General features: G+C 42.3%; 3 protein-coding genes across 4 annotated transcripts; 2 read left to right on the forward strand and 1 right to left on the reverse strand.

The window, feature by feature from the left end:
• Positions 1-974: 974 nt before the first annotated feature.
• Positions 975-4156, forward strand: LOC121178724 (tumor necrosis factor ligand superfamily member 6-like). Of its 2 annotated transcripts, XR_005893820.1 has the most exons (5): positions 975-1308; positions 1963-1996; positions 2089-2142; positions 2323-3450; positions 4090-4156. XR_005893820.1 is itself a non-coding variant. In XM_041033019.1 (4 exons), the coding sequence occupies exons 1-4, from the start codon at positions 1126-1128 to the stop codon at positions 2703-2705; spliced, it is 654 nt and encodes a 217-aa protein (XP_040888953.1). In that variant the 5' UTR covers positions 975-1125; the 3' UTR covers positions 2706-3613. The 2 variants fall into 2 exon arrangements, 1 of the variants encoding a protein (XP_040888953.1); XM_041033019.1 differs by lacking the exon at positions 4090-4156 and having other exon boundaries at positions 2323-3613.
• A 284-nt stretch (positions 4157-4440) lies between these two features.
• pigu (phosphatidylinositol glycan anchor biosynthesis, class U) lies at positions 4441-10660 on the reverse strand. The gene is made up of 12 exons (XM_041033015.1): positions 10519-10660; positions 9324-9388; positions 8717-8776; positions 8358-8420; positions 8017-8126; positions 7772-7872; positions 7537-7634; positions 7189-7343; positions 6910-7053; positions 6645-6769; positions 6247-6389; positions 4441-5964 (listed from the first exon to the last, which is right to left on the reverse strand). The coding sequence occupies exons 1-12, from the start codon at positions 10646-10648 to the stop codon at positions 5851-5853; spliced, it is 1308 nt and encodes a 435-aa protein (XP_040888949.1). The 5' UTR covers positions 10649-10660; the 3' UTR covers positions 4441-5850.
• Positions 10661-11298: 638 nt separating this feature from the next.
• psmf1 (proteasome inhibitor subunit 1) lies at positions 11299-16818 on the forward strand. The gene is made up of 7 exons (XM_041033018.1): positions 11299-11457; positions 12217-12369; positions 12915-12997; positions 13198-13404; positions 15508-15564; positions 15858-16019; positions 16218-16818. Exons 1-7 carry the CDS (start codon positions 11329-11331, stop codon positions 16267-16269), a joined length of 843 nt encoding a protein of 280 aa, XP_040888952.1. The 5' UTR covers positions 11299-11328; the 3' UTR covers positions 16270-16818.
• The last annotated feature ends 3530 nt before the right edge of the window (positions 16819-20348 follow it).

Here is a 20348-nt window from a genome sequence, read left to right on the forward strand (position 1 = left end):
ATGAATGAAAGCGGTGCAGCCCGTGATATAAAACAAACGTACCCATCTCACAGCGTTGCAGCAGGGGCGGAGTTTATGACGTAAAGTTTTTTTCCCGGGAATATTTTTGCGGCGTTCAAATCCCCTCATATCCGCACTTTACTGAGAGGAGACAGCCGAGTCCGTCCTAAAAAGATGAACGTCTCCTGATTTCTTAGCTTTTTAAAAACAAAATTAACAAACAAACATTTCAAGAACCAAAATCAGGCGTCGTATCTGTGTAAAATATACAGATACACAAGCAGGACAAAGTCTAAGTAGCAATAGCTAATATAAAAACATACAAATAACTGAATAAACAAAATACAAGAAAAAATAAGAAAATCAATCAATAAAGAAAGAAAAATGAAACAAAATAATAAAGAATATATATAAAGAATGCCATGAATGTTGTTTAACCTCATAGTGAAGAGGTAAACAACAGAAAAAAACCTAAATAAAATCTGTATCTGCTGTGACCTGCTGTGACTGTGACCCTGCTTTGTCTCCAGCTCCAGTTCTCCTCAGTACACCTGCACACAGCTTCTCAGGTACCTCAGGTAGGCTGTTCTAGCATCTTCTGTGGATTCAGTCTGTCTCAGTGTCTCTGTCTCTTCATGTGATCTTTAGTCTTTACACCATTTCCTCGTGCTGCCTTCTCGGTCGCCACTTTTTTGCTCTACTTTTAAATATCTCTGCATTATTGAATTTTTATTTTAATCTTGTTTCTGTTGTTGTACAGTCTCAAAACTGACGTTGACATTAGCTGATAAAAAAGCTCTAACCTAGAATTCGAAGTAAGACCAAGAGTATGTGGTTTTGTTGTGACGGGTTTTTGGTTCACGGTGGAAAAGAAGCATGACCTTTCGATTCTGTTTCAGAGAGGAAGCTTCTGACTGAAAATTAAAAAAGGTGTTGTCTTGATATTTGCAGTCTGTGTTTGCCTGTATGTCTGTTGTGTGTGCTCAGTGTTTCTCTGGTGGAACGTCTCTATATTTTTGGTTGACAACCAACCATCCAACCACAACACGTCTCACTCTGTGGGGAGTCCTTGTCTGTCTCTTTGACCCTTCTCGACACCGTGCTTTGGCGAGATCCACTGCAGGGATGGGTGAAGCTGGTGTTGAGTTGGACAGCCATGTCACCTGCTCTCTGCTTCCCCAAAATCCAGACCAGGTTCGACCGCGTTCCGAAGTGTCACAGAAGCTGCTGTTCATGCTGGTGAGCCTGATCCTGGGTGGCATCGCCACAGAGGCCTATTTAACCTACCAATTCTACCATCACCTGCATGTGAGTATCAGTTTAATCCTTGATTTTCCACCTTCGCTTTTACGCTGCTGCTTTGTGGCTCATTCTCGGTCCAGATGACCTTTTTAGTGCAATGATCCCTTTGATGAATTTAACAGATTTTACCGTTGAACCTCTCTGAGTTTCACGTTTCCTCATCATCTGACACTCGGCAAGAAACATAGCAACACTACTGTGTAGAAATACTGTGTCAGAGGTTAAAGTCGTAGCATAAAAATAAAACTTAAAGTACCTCACACATCAAGGAATAAATAGATGTGACACTGGGCTCTGGGAACGTCACCTCAGTGACTTGATTATGTTATACTGTATTATATGCTTTAGGTTTAGGATATTCTCCATAGCTATTTTGTGCACAATTATTGATTTGTCAGTATTTTATTTTATTTTATTTTATTTTATTTTATTTTATTTTATTTGATTTGATTAAGTTTCTCTCAGCTGAATCTTCTTGTGGTGATTGACACATTAATGTTCTTTCCTTTCTTTCCTTTTTTCTTGTTGCATAGTTTTCTGCCTTTTTGACTAACCTGGCCACGTCCACGAAAAGCTCTGATGACAAATGTGCAGTTTTCTACCAGCATTAGTGCGATTGCATGAATGAATCTGTGTTAATGTTTTGAACTTCCACTGCAGGCTGTTTCAGCATCGACTTCTGCCAACACATCAGGTACAGATCTCAGCTCGCATTACATTTTGATAAGATTATTGATTTTATCATTTTTATTGATTCATTAGATGCCATTTTTATTTCCACTAAAGGACAAAACACACACAGCTTTGTTCTGACTTCAAAGTCATTTGCACATCTGACGGGTAAGACAACTCTCACTGTTTTTAACACTACGGCCAGTAAAAGGAAATGGACCATTCAACTTTAAATTGAAGCAAATAACTTTTATTTACATTTGGTTCCATGTTTCTGTTTGATTTCTAATAAGAAGCTATTTAATGGAACTAAACTGCTGTTCCTATCATGTCTTCTTTGTTCCACAGATGGATCCGATGTGGTTCATGAAAATCAGATCATGCATTGGAGCATAAATAATTTAACTCTTCCTCCTGACATGGACTATAGACACGGGAGGCTCATAGTTCGGAAAGAAGGAACTTACCATGTTTATTCTAAAGTTTCCTTTATAAACAGCAGGGTCTTTCAGCACTGTGTAATGCGTACCAGTCCTTATTACGCAGCTGACATTACCCTCATGCGATCACTGAAATACTCACTGAGTTCCAGCGCATGGGGTCTGTCAAACAGTTACCTGGGTGGAGTGTTTCACCTCTGCAGAGGCTGTGCTATTTTTGTGAAAGTGAGCAACACCTCAAACGTTTTGCACGACGGTACCAATAATTTCTTCGGTGCATTCATGATCTAGATACTGCAGATGACGACTTTATGATTGAATGTTTTATGTGCAGGGCGGGGCTCCGGGGAAGGCAGTAAGGGACTGTGTGGAAATTATTAAGATGGGGAGGAGTAATATGTGGTTTGGACCCCTCTGTTGACTTGGACAATATTGAAACACCCTCCCCACTAATTTTTCAACTCACACCTGATTTGAAACTTAATGTGTTGATGGAGCAACAACCTTTTGCCCAAACTGCAAGTTAGAAGTGAAATTTGGAATTTGGAATCACAGATGGTGCACATTTCCTAAGCATTTACTCCTTTGAATGATCCTTTTTAAACAGAAAGTATAATATTGCTGTGGGTTCAGCTGGCTGTGGGCTACTGCCCCATTTTTTAGCCTATATTTGTTTGTACAACTGTTTGCAGAGCTTCCATATATGTAACTGTCACTGAATTAATGTGATACTGAAGAAAACTTCATCAGAAAATAAGTGTATTTCTTTCTTCAATATTATAACTCACGGACTGTTGCTGTGCACAGAATGTTGTAGATTTGTTATTACATTTGAAAGATTTTTTCATTACTACAAAGAAGACGTCACAGTGACAGGTGCATAGAGGACGAAAAAAACTCCTGACAGGTAAAATTACCTGATTAAAGTCTGAGGACTTAAACAACAGAAATGAAGTGAGAACAGCTGATGGAGCCTGTGGGTTTTTATCGAGTGCTTCCTGCAGCTCTGGCCTGTTTGCACAGCATGAAGCTGCAGGTGAGGCTGAGGTGCTGCTGTGTGGTTTCATTAGCAGTAGAAGCCCACCCTCCCACCATAATACACACACACACACACACACACACACACACACACACACAAACTTGATGTTGTACAGTAGGGGTTTTTTCAGAACCGCAGAGACATTTTCAGACTTAAAGTCAAACATGATTCCTGTAAACCGTCTGTGCTCAGCTGTAATACTTTCATGTTTTGCATGTTCAGATCAGAGTCTGTGCCAAGCTAAACTTTTTTTTTTGTGAGTTCCACACAGATCGAGTTTCCACCTGGTGCATACCGCCCCCCAGGAAACAGCGCACACTGTCAAAAGCTTTCTCCTTCTCCCAGCCTCTCACCTTTTACCTATGACCAAACTAACTTCCAGTTATATATATGAAAGCATTACAGTCACTTTAGTTCTGCGTGACAAAGTTCCCGTTTGCCCCTTGGGGCTTGCCGTAGGTGTATGTGCTCATTATTGAGCCCATACAGAACAAAAACCCTACAAACTCAGCTGCTGCTGACACCATATCAATAAAGTTATTTGTTCTGTAATGCACAGTCTGCACATTTACACAGTCGTTTTACTTTTTAATTCTAAAATCCAGCCTTTCTTCAAAGTGTGTTTTTTACCTGCAGAGACGGACAGAGACAGACTGGCAGAGAACACAGAAAGACATCATCAGTACAGTGAGCTACACTGACAGTGAGACAGCATCAGCCGGAGCAACATGTTCAAGTGACAGCGCCCTCTATTGGCCATTTCTAATTGTGACGGAGTGTGACAGTGAGACAGTACAGTCTTCATTAGTATTACATAGTAAAGTATGTTGAATTTTTTTAACATATTAAATGATAAAACAGTCCAGTACTGTGACCATCAATATGTGGTACATACTGTTCGGACTCAGTGTGTGTTGTGGATTTGAGACACAAGCTTATTCCAAACCATAGCTCTAAAGAAAAAGCTCAACATTTTCCCTCTGGAAAAAGGAAACACATTCATGGGGAGCGATTCATTAAATGTAAATTTAATAGCAACTTTGTTAAATAACAGAAATAGACAAAAATACCGTAAACTCTCACGTAAAAGCCGGTATTCAAACAACAGCCGTGGACGTGGGCAGCGCAGTCAAACACAGGCCAGAGCCTACGACAGCAGCTCACATGGTCGATTCAGTACGACCACATTTCCACAGCACTAATTCATCAGCACAGCATCAGAGTGATGTTCACCACTCTGATGCTGACGTTCAAACACCTGATGTGACTCATGTTACAGCACTGATGGACTTAGAGCTGTGGAACTGGACATTATGGACATTAAAGTGAATTAATTAATTCAACAGGACAAGATGGAGGACGTTTTGAGTTTGAATCAATTGGGAACAAAGAAAAATTAGAAACAAAGGCCTGACTCTTACATGAGCCAAACTGCAGTAATGAGGAGTTTGTAAATATTATGAAGCTCTGATTCTGACAGTTGGTAAAAACACTTGGGCACCACAGGACCTGTCTCCCGTCTCCTGTCTCCTGTCTCTGCTCTCCACAGATCCGGAACCCAGCACTTTAAAGCACAATCACTGTTGTCTTTGTCCGACATGCTCTCTGTCCAGTAGAAACAAACTGTCCGGGCTTTAGCCATCACAATGCAGCTGAAGCTATCGCTGTCCCAGGTTCTGTTACGTTCCCTGTACCATGATGAGGTTAGTACTGGTTTGACTGGTTTTCACTTGAGATGCAACACTGATCATCTGGAGTTTGTTCATTAGCAGAAAAAACAGGGTGAAAAGCAAACAGTGAGAAAGTTGTGTGAGAGATAATGGACGCTTGTTGCTTCCAGATAAACCCATAAAAGGATTTCCTCTTCGTTTTCCCGCCACAGCGAGCCCCAGTGTTTAGACAAACATAATCACGTAAACATGAAACAACACAAACAAAATGTGTGTGGGATGTCATCAGGAACTATGACATCAGCAGGAAACTTCAAAATAAAAGCTGGTCAGGATGGAGTTACAGGAGCGAAGAGAGCGTCAAAATAAAACTCTTGAAGAATGGCTGGAAGGAAGAAGTAGGCTTCAAAATAAAAGCTGCCCCCTCACAGGTGGGTTCCAGGTGAAGTGAGGCTTCAAAATAAGAGCACTCCAGAAGAGCAGAAGAGGTGAGTGATGTTTAGCTGCTGTCACACTTGGCAGGAGCCAGATTTCTACATCCAACATCTGCATGTGTCTGTAGTGTAGTACAATGTAGTTCTGTCATTTGCACATGACGCTGTACCAGACACATGTTCTGCGTGTCTCGTCAGAGAACCAGTTTGGCTTTGAGTCTTTTGTCCTCCTCAGTTTGTTTGTTGCGAGCAGTTTCTCCCTGACTGACAGAGGCCGTCTGAGCGTGTGTGTTTTATTTAAGAACTAGCGTAGCCTCAGAGCCGTCTTTCCTCTTCAGGTACAGTCCATAGGTGAGGTGGTGCTCTCTCCTCAAGAAGGCGTAGAAATAATCAGACACCAGCAGGATCTGAGGGGAAATGAATAGAATTAGGACACTGATGAATTCATTTACTGGGAGATTAATGTCAGGAATCTGAGTATTCACACATTACAATTATAAATCTGCACATTTACAAGATGCACAGGTTTGCATAAAACACTCATGAGGTGCCTGAAGCTGCACCGAAGGCAAAAGAAAAAACATTACAGCAAATATCATTTACATTCTGGAAGATTTTTTTGACATGAAGGCTGCCTGTTCAAGTGGAAGAAGAGACAGTCTCCATATCACCTGTCCAGGCCGTCCTACCTGTGCCACATTGAACAGCAGTGTTATGGCGTAGTAGAAGTTGGAGTTGGCGCTGCCGGCGTAGATCCAGAGGTGCCAGAGAACCGGGAACAGAGCCGAACAGGCCAACAGGACGCAGGACACCAGGAAGATGTTCCTCAAGACTGGACAGGGGGAGAATCCAGGAACATGTGAGATCACATCAGCTGTCACTAATTACTCCTAATTCTGTGAGTAACTTTATCACAGGTCAAAATTAAACTTGGCTCGATACTAAGGGACCAGAAAGCTTCATGGGGACATCTCTAGTTAATGTACATGCTGAAAGTCAGCATGTTAATCTCCATCCAAAGGTGAAATGCAGGTGAAAAAACCAAAACAACCATGTGCACAACGTGTTCTGTGTTTTATAAACTCACATCTGTGCAGGTGACTCCAGACAGGAAGGAAGGCCAGGTAGAGAGCGATGTCTCCCACCGTAGGGTAAGACTTAAAGATGGAGATCACGGCTAACTGCATGAAGATCAGGAACACTGGATGCTCCCTGTAACACAGACACACAGAGACATACGTTAGGGCTGCACAGCACAGCCGACTCAGATTTATGTTTAAGAATAAGAAGAAACAGCAGCTTTGCATGAACCTGGAGGGACAGGTGGTGTAGGAGTAAGACTGAGGACTTACTTGAGTTTGATGGACAGCGGGATGGTGTAGAAGAAAACGTTAATCTGAAAGACGCAGAGGAAGAAGAGGCGGAAGTGTTCAAACATCTCGGCAAAGAAATACCAGAAGAGGCCGATGTTCGGGGTCAGGTCTGGTACTGAGAGACTGGAGGGAGACACAAAACAGACAGGGACACATTTACTCAGCTGTGGACGGCAGTAAACAAGTCAGGAAAGTTCACAGTTATAGCGAGTGTCTGTTGTCATTCTTTGGGAAACAGCCTTTCTTTTCACCACTCACATGAAGCCGTAGACAGAGGGCAGGTAGTCCCAGGAGCCGAGCAGGAAAAAGGAGAGACAGATGATGACGAACAGGCTGCCCAGGTACATGAAGGCGTACTGCACGACGAACCACCAGAAGCTGGCCCGCCGATAGTTCACGGGGATGTACTGCCGCTGGAGAAACAGAGAAATGGAAAAGTGATTCAGAGTTCACAGAAATCTGTGAAAGTACAATCAGATTTTTAATAAAGAGCAAAGGAACAGTTTTTAGAGAGAGGGGGAAAAGGAGAAGAAAAGAAACAGGAAAAAACAAGTGTTGTATTAGATGCTCATTTAAGATGCACGTTTCCATTCACAGACAACGTACCTGCATCAAATACAGCAGTGCTGGAGCGCACAGAGTGAGAGGGTAGATGGACTGATACGTGGCCAAGGACAGAAATATGGCACTAAGCAAGACATTTCCTGCAAACACAAACACACAATTACTCAAGTAAAAATCAACCAATCACATTTCGAGTTGAACTGGAGGAGAATCAGCAAGATGCCTGAAAACTAAGTTTAACGTTTCAGACAGTGAGAGGAACTCCTGCACACTGTACCCTTTATCGTGAAGAGGACGAAGAGGGCGATGACGGAGTTGTTCAGACCGCAGGTTGACTTGGCGACACAGGACAGGATGGTGAATGGGTTCAAGAGATAACTGTGAAGAGGAAGAGAAGAACAAAAGAGTGCATGATGTTGCAAGATCAGTCTCCGCTAATTTCTATTTCATATTTACACTGCACAACAACAAACACACGGGGGTCAGTGAAAACAAGACCAGTGTAGGGACCATGGTACTTACAACATGGCCACTTTCAGAGGGATGTAGTGCATTTCTTTGGGGCTTCTGATGAGCTCCAGGCAGTCGAGGGGGTAGCGATCTGCCTCCAAGGCAAATTTCTGCTTTCTGAACTGAAACAGTGTGAACAGCACATCAAACATGTCACAACATTTTTACCACAGGGCAGGGAAACACGACACACCCAAAGCTACAATACAAAACACGACATAACACATAGAATATAAGAGTTTTAGTTACACCAACTGCTAATTATACTGATAATACTGAGTTTATGCCCAGTTCTCCTTAATAACAAAATGTTTTTTTTATTATTTCATCTGCACATTTTCCTGTTTTCTTACCACTTGTTTGTTGTAGTCTTTCACTGCCATGTAGAGCGCCACAGCAGTGATGGCATCTGCTAACTGGAAAGACACAAAGACAAAGAATAAACGACTGAGTCTCTGAAATATAACAGTTTACAAAAAAAACATTCCCACATTCTTTTCAAATCACTGGAGTCAGACATTTATTATCAAGGGGACAAGCTGTTTAACCAGGTGCTGAGCAGAGTGCTGAGCAGACTGCTGAGCTTTCATCTTTTTATTCCAGCGCAAAAGAGAAATATTCACTGATGTTTCTACTGGATCACAGAGCAAAACATCTCTTCCTTACTGGCTTATAAATCCATGGAACAGGTGCTTTCTGTCATGCCACTCACCATAAATGTTACCTCTGCATAGTCCACAACAAAGTGAAAGAGGTAAATGATGAGAGGAGTCTGAGGAGAAAAGAAAAGGATGTTTGGCTTCAGAGCAGCTGGGACAATAAAACAGGTTTATACAGACATTCGTGTCTGCTGTCAGACACTGCTGTCAGCAGCTTTGGACGGGGTGTAAACGTTTTTTGTGGAAGATCCACTGAGCACAAATACACATTTTACTCTCATCATTATTTATTCTAAACGTTTTCTTTACATTGTCATGTCCATATAGCTATGGATTATGGGTAATCTGCAATTCAAGCAGACATGCTGGAAGTCCACAGAAAGTCTGCTTGATTCATCAAGTGGACAGCCTAGGAGCATGTCCGTGAGTCTACAAGGACAGTGTCCAAACATTTGGATTCGACCAGCCTCCACCAATAAGGCAGGGCAGCCTGTATGTGCCCTGTCAGGGAAACATGCCCCTCCCCCAGTCACAGAGGCAATTACCCCCCTGGTCATACATTACATATGTACTGTGTGTGTGTGTGTGTGTGTGTGTGTGTGTGTGTGTGTGTGTGTGTGTGTGTGTGTGTGTGTGTGTGTGTGTGTGAGGACCTCTCACCTCATGGAAAACATCTCCTGAGTACGGTGAAACTCCCAAATCAAGCAGAGCCAAACCTTCAATCACTGCAAACAAACAAACGTGTCACATAAAGATTCGCTATCCAGCTCTGGTCATGTAACATGTCCCCTCTCCTAATGCAAGCAGCTACAGCCTCTGTTTTCATGATACAACTTCCTGCTGCAGCTGCCTAATAAATAATTCATGAAGAGTTGGGGTGCATGTGTGCGTGTGTGTCTATCTCTTCGTCCGAAATCCTCAGCGTTCCTCAACAAACAGCTGCAACTTGGCTTCAGAGAGACATCACAGCTGATCAGACCAGAAAAGTTGTCATATTTCGTTTTTACGTACAGAAATGAAGCAATTTACATCCTTTAAGAAGTAAATCTGTCCCTGTATCAGGAAACGTTTCCTGTTGTTTAATTTAATGACAGAGGTCTGAGAGGTTCATCAAGGAATTTTCTTAAATGTTTTTGATTGTTATTATTTAACGTGACTATGTGTATCAGTTTGAGCGTGTTGTAATACTCAGGCTGCCTATTTCAGGTATCTATTGACTACTGTCTTTAGATTTCTCAACTCAGACTGGGCCGCACTAAATCTACAAATAAAATGTGACTCTGGCGAGTTCTTATTTGATTTATTTTCCATGAAATCCTTTCTGAGTGTGTACAAATCCATGGACTTACACTTGCTGATTTAGTTATTCATAAAGGTGTGGCAAGGGGTTATTGATAAGACATGGGGGCCCACTGAGACTGCCTATGTACGGGGCCAAGATCTGGGTGCTACGCCCCTGGTTGTGACCCAGATGATGTGGAGTAAACCCGAGCCTCCGGGGCAGTTAACAGGCTGGGGTAGGGCTTTAAGGTTTGAGTCAGGATAAGGTTAAAGGAGGAATCAGACGCAGCACCGGACACGCTTCTCATCTCAGCCCGGTAAAGACCCCGGTGTCCGGCTGATGCACCAACACCAAGCACGGTGAAGAGCCTCCATTTGAAACAACCAAGAAAAAACGAGTGCGAATCCTGTGTGAAAAATCCGCAGCGCTGTTTCTAAACGCAAATTCGGATTTTTGTTGCTAAACCGGTTTGACGTTAACGGCTTCACTCAATTACCGGGTAACAGCGCGGTGGTGAGGTGGTGGTGCCCAGTGACAAAGATGGGCCCAAAAAGCTGCTGAACCCCCGCTTACCTCTCTTCCAGGCGGTTAAAGGTGACACCACCTCCACCCTCTCCGCAATTAAGTCCGCTAAACTGGACCTGAAGAGAGCAGCACGGACCGTAACGGCTACGAGCAGGAGCACAGTCAAAGGAGCCTCCATCTTGACAAGGAAGCGGTCTCTCCGCCCTGCGAGGGGGACGATGGGAAATGTAGTCTTTTGTCACAGAAGCGAGACCATGCGGAATTACATAAAAACTAACAAACAAATTACATGATTTTACTATTATTCTCTGTTTTTATTTTTTAAACTAATTTTTTCATTGTTCTTGTAGTTGTTGTTGTTGTAATTAAATGATTTATTGTGATTTATCTTATCTTTTATTTATCTTTAACGTTTTTTGCAATGCGGAACGATAAAACCTCAGCACGTTTTGAACCCGACTCTTTAGCAGTCGGATCAAAACAATTGACAAAGCTCAGTAAAGTTAGATACAGTAAGCACGGTGTTTCCGTTAAAGATCTTTTCCTTAAAACAAACTCACATTACAATTTAGTTTTTGTCTGTTTTCAACACCTTGCATATTTAGGAGTGAGATTAATTCGAGATGCACAGGATATGCACGACCAAGTTAGGGTTTTGGTTTGTTTTTATTTTGCTTTTGCTTCTTTTTGGTTTTATTCGTGTTTTAAATGTAACCATTTTCATCAGTTGGTAGTTGATAGGCGCTGTCGTTTTACACTGAAAAGCACAAACAGGAAGTGGTAGCTGTTGCTTGCCAACACTTTCGTTTTCCCTTCTCCGCTAGAAACTGAACCGATGTTGTAGTTGATAGAAGAAACATGGCAGGCTTAGAGGTGTTGTACACCTGTGTCGCTGACAGTATCGGCTGTCCACAGGACGCCGTGGTGTGTTTCGTTCACTGGGAAATGATAAAGAGTGGATTGAGGTGTGTCGGGTCCGGAGACGTGGTGAGAACAATTTAACATAATTACCTTCATCTGATGGGATGTGTGTTAGAAACAGCGTCACACCAAACTCCCTTTAAAATCCAGCGGTTTAATGTTGCATTGTCCATTGGTCAGTATCGCAGCAGAATGTTTCTTTTCAATTGAATTTGTATATTAATGATTCATGATTCAGTTCGTACAAGTTTGGCTTCAACTGCTCACTGTATGACTTCATACGAAGAGGGTCGTAGGGTTAAGAGAATCTAGATTTTCACTGAAATAACTTGCTGTTTTGTGAAATAGTTTTACGCCGAATTGAAGAATGGCTCTTAAACATTCATGCAGAGAGTTTTGGTCAGTTTCTAAAGACTAAATTAACTTGTGCTGTTCAGAAAGAAGTTAAACTGTCCGTTTTTGAAAGGAAATCTGTACTCGCTATCTTGACGCCTGCTCGGCTTAGATTAGCGTTAGCTTCTCCTGTGGGCTAATGTATGTAACTGACCTTATCTACTGAACTGTGATGGATAAACGTGTTGTAGCTTTGTTTTAACGAGCTGTCGCGTTTGATACAGAATCAACCAGCAGTTGATTTAAAATGGCGTTAGTCCGACGAGCTTAAAAACTGTCATGTCATCTTTAGCTAGCTAACCTAGTCATTCTAAAACATTACATGGGTTTTGTTACAGACATCGTTATTGTGCTGTCCTCTGCTTTCTCTCTCATTGTCCCTGTTTATTTCGTTGTTTCTGTGTCTCTGTCCCTCCCCCCCCGAACCTCCAGCCCCGCAGCAGTGACAAGAAGTCCGAGCTGCTGCCTGCTGACTGGAGCAGCAACAAGGAGCTGTACAGTCTGCGATATAAAGCCAACGACAGTGACACGCAACTGTTGCTCAAAGCCATCGCCGTGGACTCCACCTTGATCTTCAACCTGATGGTATGCACAGCTGACCAACTTTCAGGGAAATGTGTTCATTCAGATGTGCCCAGTGTGAAGTCACTGCAACAAATAGTGGATGCCAGTGATCTACTACCAGGAGGCACACACACACACATATCCAAACATTATGTCTCTGGACAAACCTCAGCTGGATCCTGCAGTGGAACTGTCTTTGGAGAGACAGTCCTACACTGTCTAATTTTAGATGTTGCTATAAACTGAAGTTTCCCCAGAAATAGTCCTCTTCTTGTAAATCACAGGTGTTTATGTTTCAGTGCATATACATACAAACCAGTATAAACCTGTATTTCCAGTACATTTGACCTTTTCTGGTTGAGTACACATCTACATCACTGCAGCAAGGTGAGAACTTGCACCGACCACTGGAGGTCAGCAGAAACAGGATTTTCAGATCTTAAATTATATCACCTGGTCTGTTAGAGTCAGATTCCAGTGGTTATTCATGGTGCAGTGGACTTTTTCATGTTCACACTGTTTATATGTCTCTGTCTTATTAATCTACTGCATGTGTGTGAATGAAGAACTCCAGCACACAGCAGGTGTCAGACTTGACGGTGAACATCAGCGATCACGTGGATGCTGAGCAGTTACGCACATATGACAGGTTGGTGTGTGATTCTCTGCTTTTTGCATAATCGTTCAGGAACTAGTTTCAACTGCCGCAGCTAAAAAATGAAATCATCCATTACATGTCCTGATGGTCGGACTGGTACGTGCTGCCTGTGCTCTTAGAGTGATTCTACTAATGACAACTTTACAAAACGAGACAGAAAAAGATGCTCAGCCAACATTTTTTTCCCCCAGTGTGTTCAAAGATGCAGACACTTTGTCAGAGAAGGTGAAGACTCAGCTGCTGCCGTCCCAGGACAAACCGACGGGACAGAGGACAGAGAAGAAGAGTCGAAGGGAGCAGGAAGAGGAGGAGGAAGAGCAGAGGAGAAGAAGAAGGGAGGACAGCGACCCCCTCCGCATGCCCAGCAGACATCCCCGCCAGGGAACACAGCCACACTGGTTGGTAATGACAGGAAACTGGAACACATACTGTTCATATGAACTGTTCTGAGCAGTAGTGCAAAATATTAAATATCTAAAGTATAAAATTAATTATTAATAAAAAAATAAAATATAACTAATGATGGGGCAAAAACATTCAGCAGCAAACATTCAGTGCGAGCGATGCAGTGTGATGGTGTAAAGGGTCGTTGAACGACTTCAGGGACCAAACAGAATTAGATCCATACGAATCCACTGCTGCATTTTCCAAGCAGAATCATCTTCTAAGAATCTACAGCAGAGGACAGACGTGGAAACCAGGTCACGTTTGTGTCTCACGTAAACAGAGAGAAGCAGGCGGCAGCAAAGGGAAGGGTCATTTATTCAGGTGTTAAATCTGCTGCCATGAATTCAACTTCTGAAACAGTATCTGAGTTTTAATTACAGTGTTAAAAAAAAGTAGAATTCATCTTAGTCATGCAGACCTGTATGAGATCTCCTGGTTTCTGCCTTTTGGATGAATTATTTAATGAAAGCTGTTGTTGAACTGTAGTAAATGTGGTTATAAAAAGTTTAAACTTGTTGTATAACCAAGTGGCTTCGAGCCATATCCTTTTATTGCTTGTCTTTAAGCAAAATTGTCAGATTATTTCCCAGTTCCAGTTGCTCAGTTGTGATGTTTTGCTGCTGTTTATTCTGTCATGTGATCACAAACTGAATTAGAGCCGCAACTAATGATGATTTTCATCGTTAATTAATCTGCAGATTATTGTCTCGATTAATCAATTTATTCATTTAGGCTGAGGGAAAAAAAGTGGCCCAGAACAACGGCCATCGCGATTTCTCAGTTCCCACAAAGGTATCAGACCCCACAAGGATAGAGGCCTCCAGGATTTCAGATCACATGAATACAGTAAAACAAGATCTTTAACTGTGAAAAGTGCTATAAAAATAAAGTTTACTTACTTACAAGCCCACTCTCACACACACACACACACACACAGTGCGCTCTCTCTCTGATGTGCAGAGTTTGTCTTGTTGAAAGTCTAGACAGAAGCTGTTAGTTGACTACAGCAGCAGAGAGTAAATGAGGGCAGTGTGTGTGTGTGTGTGTGTGTGTGTGTGTGTGTGTGTGTGTGTGTGTGTGTAGTGCCTCTGCAGTATCCTCTATTCAATATTTACAGCAGGGAGAGAGACGTACAGAGGAGGTTTGAACTGAAATGTCAGAGCAGAGAGGGAGGGAGCTGCAGGACAGATTGAATCGCTCCGCTCTCCCCTCCTCCCTCCCTCTCCTCCCTCGTCCTCTCCCCCCTGCTCCCTCCCCCTCCTCCTCCTCTCCCCTTTAGCCGTGACCTGGTCAGATGAGATGCGAGGTGATGTCAGCACTTTATCGACCTCGCTGCTGTCGCCTCCTCGTCCCGAGACAGACGCAGAGTGGGGGGAGGGGGGTGAGAATGACATCAAAACAATGACAGATGGAAAGAAAGTAGACCAGAATCTGAGAGAGGGAGAGAGGAAATAAGAAAAAGATAAAGAGACAGACGGAGGGAGAGAGGAGCGTGAGATGCAGAGATATGAGGAGTGATGAATGAGAAATCAGAAACTGAGTCAGGGCTGCAGAGAGAGAGGGAAACAGGCAGATCAGACAGAAGAGGAGGGTGGAAGAATGGAGACAGACGACAGGAACAAATGAAAAACATCATCGCAAACAAAAGATCTGTGGCCACAGTGTGTTTCCTCAGATCCATCAGAAAGCAGACTGAAGCCCGGCTGTGTGATTCACCATGAAGAATTAGAATTAGTAACAGGATGAGTGGGATTATGAAGAGACCAGTAATGTAGAATCAGGAGGTTCAGGATCTTTAGATAAATCAGGTCTATCTAAAGATACGGATCACAAGAAAATTCACAGGGCAAATCAAAGAAAATGGAACAAATTATTTTCATAACTGATTAATCAGCCAATTCTTAGGTAATGATTTGGTCCTTATCCAACAATCAGTCGGTTTCTACTCACATAAGATAAAGAAAAGCAGCAAATTCTCACATTCAAGAAGCTGGAACCAGAAAATGTTCATCAGTTTTACTTAAAAAGTAAAATAATCTGTGTTTGTGTTTCAGGCCCGACCCCATGGTTCCTCCGTTCGCAGCTGGAGGAGCGGATCTGGATCCCTTTGGGTGAGCCTGCCTCTCTCTCCTTCATAATAAATCACAGGCCCTTTTCATGGAAATATTTTTCATTTATGTTTTTAAGTATCAGTCTGGTTTTGTTCTAATCTGGGATTTGGGGATGAAGAGTCAGTCCGCACAGAAACAGGCAGCGGTGGATTAGTGGCGCTGGTCCAGACTCCCTCTGCCAGATAAATGAGAAGCTCGAACCACAAATCCAAAACGCCAGACCAAAGCAATCGAGCTGCAAACACCGAGTCTGCATTCGTTTTACATCAGCTGGAGCTTTTTTCACTCCCCAGGTCTCGTGGCGGTGGCGGGATGATAGTCGATCCGTTGAGGTCGGGGTATCCTCGCTCTGGTTTTGACCCATCCAGTGGCATACCAGACATTCTGCCTCCTGGAGCCGTTCCCCCGGGAGCTCGCTTCGACCCGTTTGGACCCATCGGACGACACCGACCAGGGTGAGACAGACACACACCTACACACACACCTACACACACACTCAGTATCTAATGGACACTTGACCTGGAAGTTTAGAAACTCTTAGTTCTGTACCACAGTTTTTTGGGAACATCACACACAGCTGTTTCTTTATGAGCCACTGAAATACTTTAAATTGAAAATCTGAGTGTTGACCGCACCGTGTGTCTGATTTTCAGGCCGGACCCCGACCACATGCCCCCGCCCGGCTATGATGATATGTTCATGTAGTATCCAGCCATGCTTTCCGGCTCCTCCTTCCTGTCCTCAGCTCGGGGAGAGTTCTCATCTTTAGTGGCCCAAAAATAACGTTTTTGCCTTTTTATTTTCTCCTGTTTTTTTTTTTTTTTGAGAAGGAGGGTTTGTTTTCTAATTGTTTATTTCATATAACCAGTGTTAAATATACGTCAGCAAATAAATGTAAACCGTACTGACGACGGTCGTTCAGTTCTAAATAAAAGATGTTTTTGATGTTAAACTGACACTAGAAAAGGACTAAACCTTATTTTGACTACAAGTTAAAAAAATTCACACTGGAGAAAACGACCTGTGAGCAGGTAACCCCTCCTTCCTGAATGACAGATTCTCATCATCCCATTGAACCTAAACTTGTTAGAATTTATTCATAAAAGAGGAAATTTTCTTAAATTTCTTGTATTTTGTGAACATGTTAGAAAATCTTAAGGTTTTTTTTTTGGTTGTTTGGATTGTTGTTGATTTAACAACATGGTTGATGAATTATCTCAAACCAATATGTTCAAATAAAAATCTCAGCCTTGACATTCTGGTCTTGTTGTTGTTGTTGAAACACATCGGTGCAGAAAATGAGACGTTAATTCTCTGTCGGGTCAAACTGGCTGAGGACAGGAGAGTTACCAGCAGTGATCAGCAGCTTCAGAAACCTCACACACACAATGTTTTCAATGGTTTCTCTTCATTTACAGAAAAGCTTTTTGTTTTGACCTTGGATTTCATATTCTCACCAAACCTTATTTAAATTCTCGTCCGTGTTTAAAACCAGGAATGTGACCATGCAGCTTTGATTTGATTTGATGGCTGAGTCTTCTGCCACCACCTCAGTGCTGCCAGGCTGCGGCTTTCAAAGCATCAAAAAATGACATTTGAAAAACACGGACGCAGCTTTCCAGCAGTTTCCGTCGGGGTCTATTAAAAATTAACACCAGAAGAAGAAAGCAGCAGCATATTGAATCTTTTTCCTTTGTGTCTTTTTATTTTCCTTTTCCCATTTATCTCTGTTCATCCTTCTTTACAGCTTCTCCATCTCTCCCTTCTCACTCTCTGTAATTCTCGTCCTATTCTTTCATTTTCCTCTGGTGTTATTTGTCCTGTTGTCTTTCTTTCTTCCTTCACTCCCTTTCTTCTCTTTTTACCCTCTAAGTTCAGGTCACTTTTTAGTTTTTAACTGTTTGCCTTTCTTTCTTTTTCACACAAAAAGCCACAAAGAACAGTTACCTCAAAAAAAACCTTGTCTCTTTTTACATCGGTTATTCTTCCTCCTATTTACCACTCTCTTCTTACTTTTTTAATTTATTGCTCTTCTCATTACTTCCAGCTCAACAAGCTGTTATTTCCCTGCAGGCAGGTGACAAACAGCCATCTCCAATTCCCTTTATCTGTCCCAGGGAGTGTGGAGAGGTAAATATAGTATCAGACACCACAGGTAGTCCATGTTCTGGCCACAGTGGGGCTCCTCATCACTTTGGTTAAAAGGAGGGAAAACTGGCAGAAATGCTTCACCAGAGTCTGAAAGCAGGGAGGCAGCAGAGTCTGGAGATGTGAGGAGCAGGTATTATGTTTACCACGTTTACTGTCACAGCCCAGCTGCTGACATGTTGACCAAAGTTTGGTCACGTCCTGTCGCTTTATGTTACGTGTCCCAAGACTGGTCCCACAGTAACAATATAGAATTCTGTAGAACACAGAAGGAAGGTGAGCAGGAAGAGTGAGACGGAGCTCTCTGTGCGTCATCCACGTCGCTTATTTCCATTTTACAGCAAAACAAATAAACACATTAACACAATGCCCCTGAGTGTCAGTTTCTGTTTCAGTCCACAACTGTAGTGCATGAAACATCCAACAACATCAGGACCTTAACAGCACAACACAGAATCCATTTACAGCCATGTTTACCTCACATTCCTGGAGTAAATCAGTTTCCTAAATCAAACAACATTCCCACACATTATCACTCTCAAACAAGTCAATCGAAACTACTATAAGAATATAGTGCAAGTCACCACAGTACCAAACACTCAATTTTCATATTCTGGATGTACACACTATGAATTAACAGCTTTCACTCCCAGAGGAATATTTAACCTTTCCAATGTAACTGCTATATTTTATAGAATTCTCTACAAAAGTACATAAGTACTTAACCATAAAACACTTTAATTTCCCTTTAACTGTCACAGCTTTCTTCATGTACAGGAGACCAAACAAAATAGTGTGCAAAACAAATAAATTCCAAAACCTTAGCGACCTGCCTGCAGGACAGAGCGGAGGGTAAAACAAACCCGCAGCGCAGCGTCTGCAAACCGAGCGGCTTTGAATCTGTCGCCTCCACTGTGGCGGGAATCTCCAGCTCTTAAAGTTCGACAAAATACTCAGATAATATTCAAGTGTCCTCGTAACAGCTGCCCGCGTGAAGCAAAGCTCTAACAAACGGAAACTGATGCATTTTACCTGTAGAATACAGAAGGAAGGTGAGCTCTCTGTGCGTCATCCAGGTGGCCTCTGGGGTGTGGCCGGAAGTTCCCCCCTTAGACGAACATGGGCACAACAGTTCCCCCTGTCCAAAGTTCCACCTGGCTGCTGCTCACATGTCCCTCTACCCAATACACGTGAGGATTAAAACAGCGTGTCTCGCACCATGTTTTTAAAGACTAAAATTAAACGTTGGAAAAAAATATGTCTGTCTGTTAATTAAATTGAATAAAGCTAACAGTGAGCTAACAGTGTGATCTGGAGGTGGTTCAGATGATCCAGCGTTTCAGTGCATCCAGACTCAGTTCACACCTGGATGGTTCATGTTTTTAGCCTCATTAGCAGCAGGGAACTGGGGATGAAAGGCATGAGATCAGAGGCTCGATCAGTCTGGTCCAGACCAGAATCAGATTTATTTCTATTAACCTTGTAACAGATGCTCATGGTTACAGTTCTTGATTTTTATTATTATTATTTTATAAATTTGCAAAACAATCTAAAGACATTTTCTTTTTGTCATCATGGGTTATTGATTATAGATTGATGAGCAAAAATTTCAATTTAATCCATTTACAACTGAATCTACAACAGTAAAATGAGCAATAGGTGAGCGGGTCTGAAAACTTTCTGAAGCATTGTTTCACACGAACGTGCTGGATTTCTGTCCAGGACACGGCCTCGCAGGGCTGTTAGCCTGGCTGTGGCTTCACCCATCACAGCAGTCAGTGCGTTTACCACCAGCTTCACTGGATCCACACTTTATTTAAATATCTGATGAACACAAATCTGTTCTCTCTCACCTCCACACGGTTTGTGCTTTATTTAGACTCGTTAATATTCAGACCATGTGGTATTTTGCTCTCAGCTGTTCTTTTTTAAACCTGCAGACTAAATCATTTGGTGTTTGTTCTCAAACAGTTTCTGACTCTCAGTCCTGTTCGTCTTGTTTGCTCTTCAGGGTCATTTTATACAACTTCATACTCCTACTCCACTTTCACTGGATCTAAATATTGTACTTTTTACTCATAATCACATTTATCTGACATCATTTACTCGACAAAAACTTTGACTATGATAAACTTTAAATATAAATAAATATATATAATAAATACTTTAGTTACATTTACCTGTCACTACGTTTGTACTTTTACTTAAGCAGGATTTTTACTTGCTGTGCAGTATGTTTACAGTCGTACTGCGACTTTTAGTCAAATATAAGACCTGAACATCTCTTCCTCCAACGGAGCGGCCTCTTTTTTTTTTTTTTTTTTATTTCTTACATGGCCACATAAACAGCCTGAGCCCTTTGTGTTTAACTGAGAGGCAGAAGATGAAAGGGTGAGGAGTGAGTAGGAGTGACGGGGATGCAAATGAAAATCTCTACTCAAACTCACAGCTCTTAATTAGAGGCTCTGACAGATGAAGTGTGTGTAGGAGCTGAAAAAAAACCTTTCACTTTCAGCAGGTGGTTGCAACTAATTTTCCTCTCTGGGTGGAAGGAGAAGTGAGGATGTCATTTAGTCTTGTTATTCTGCAACAATCATGAGTTTTCGTGACTGGATTTCTCTGACAGGGCGCCGACC

The sequence above is a fragment of the Toxotes jaculatrix genome, chromosome 3, assembly GCF_017976425.1.
Source record: "Toxotes jaculatrix isolate fToxJac2 chromosome 3, fToxJac2.pri, whole genome shotgun sequence".
Classification (NCBI taxonomy): Eukaryota; Metazoa; Chordata; class Actinopteri; family Toxotidae; genus Toxotes; species Toxotes jaculatrix.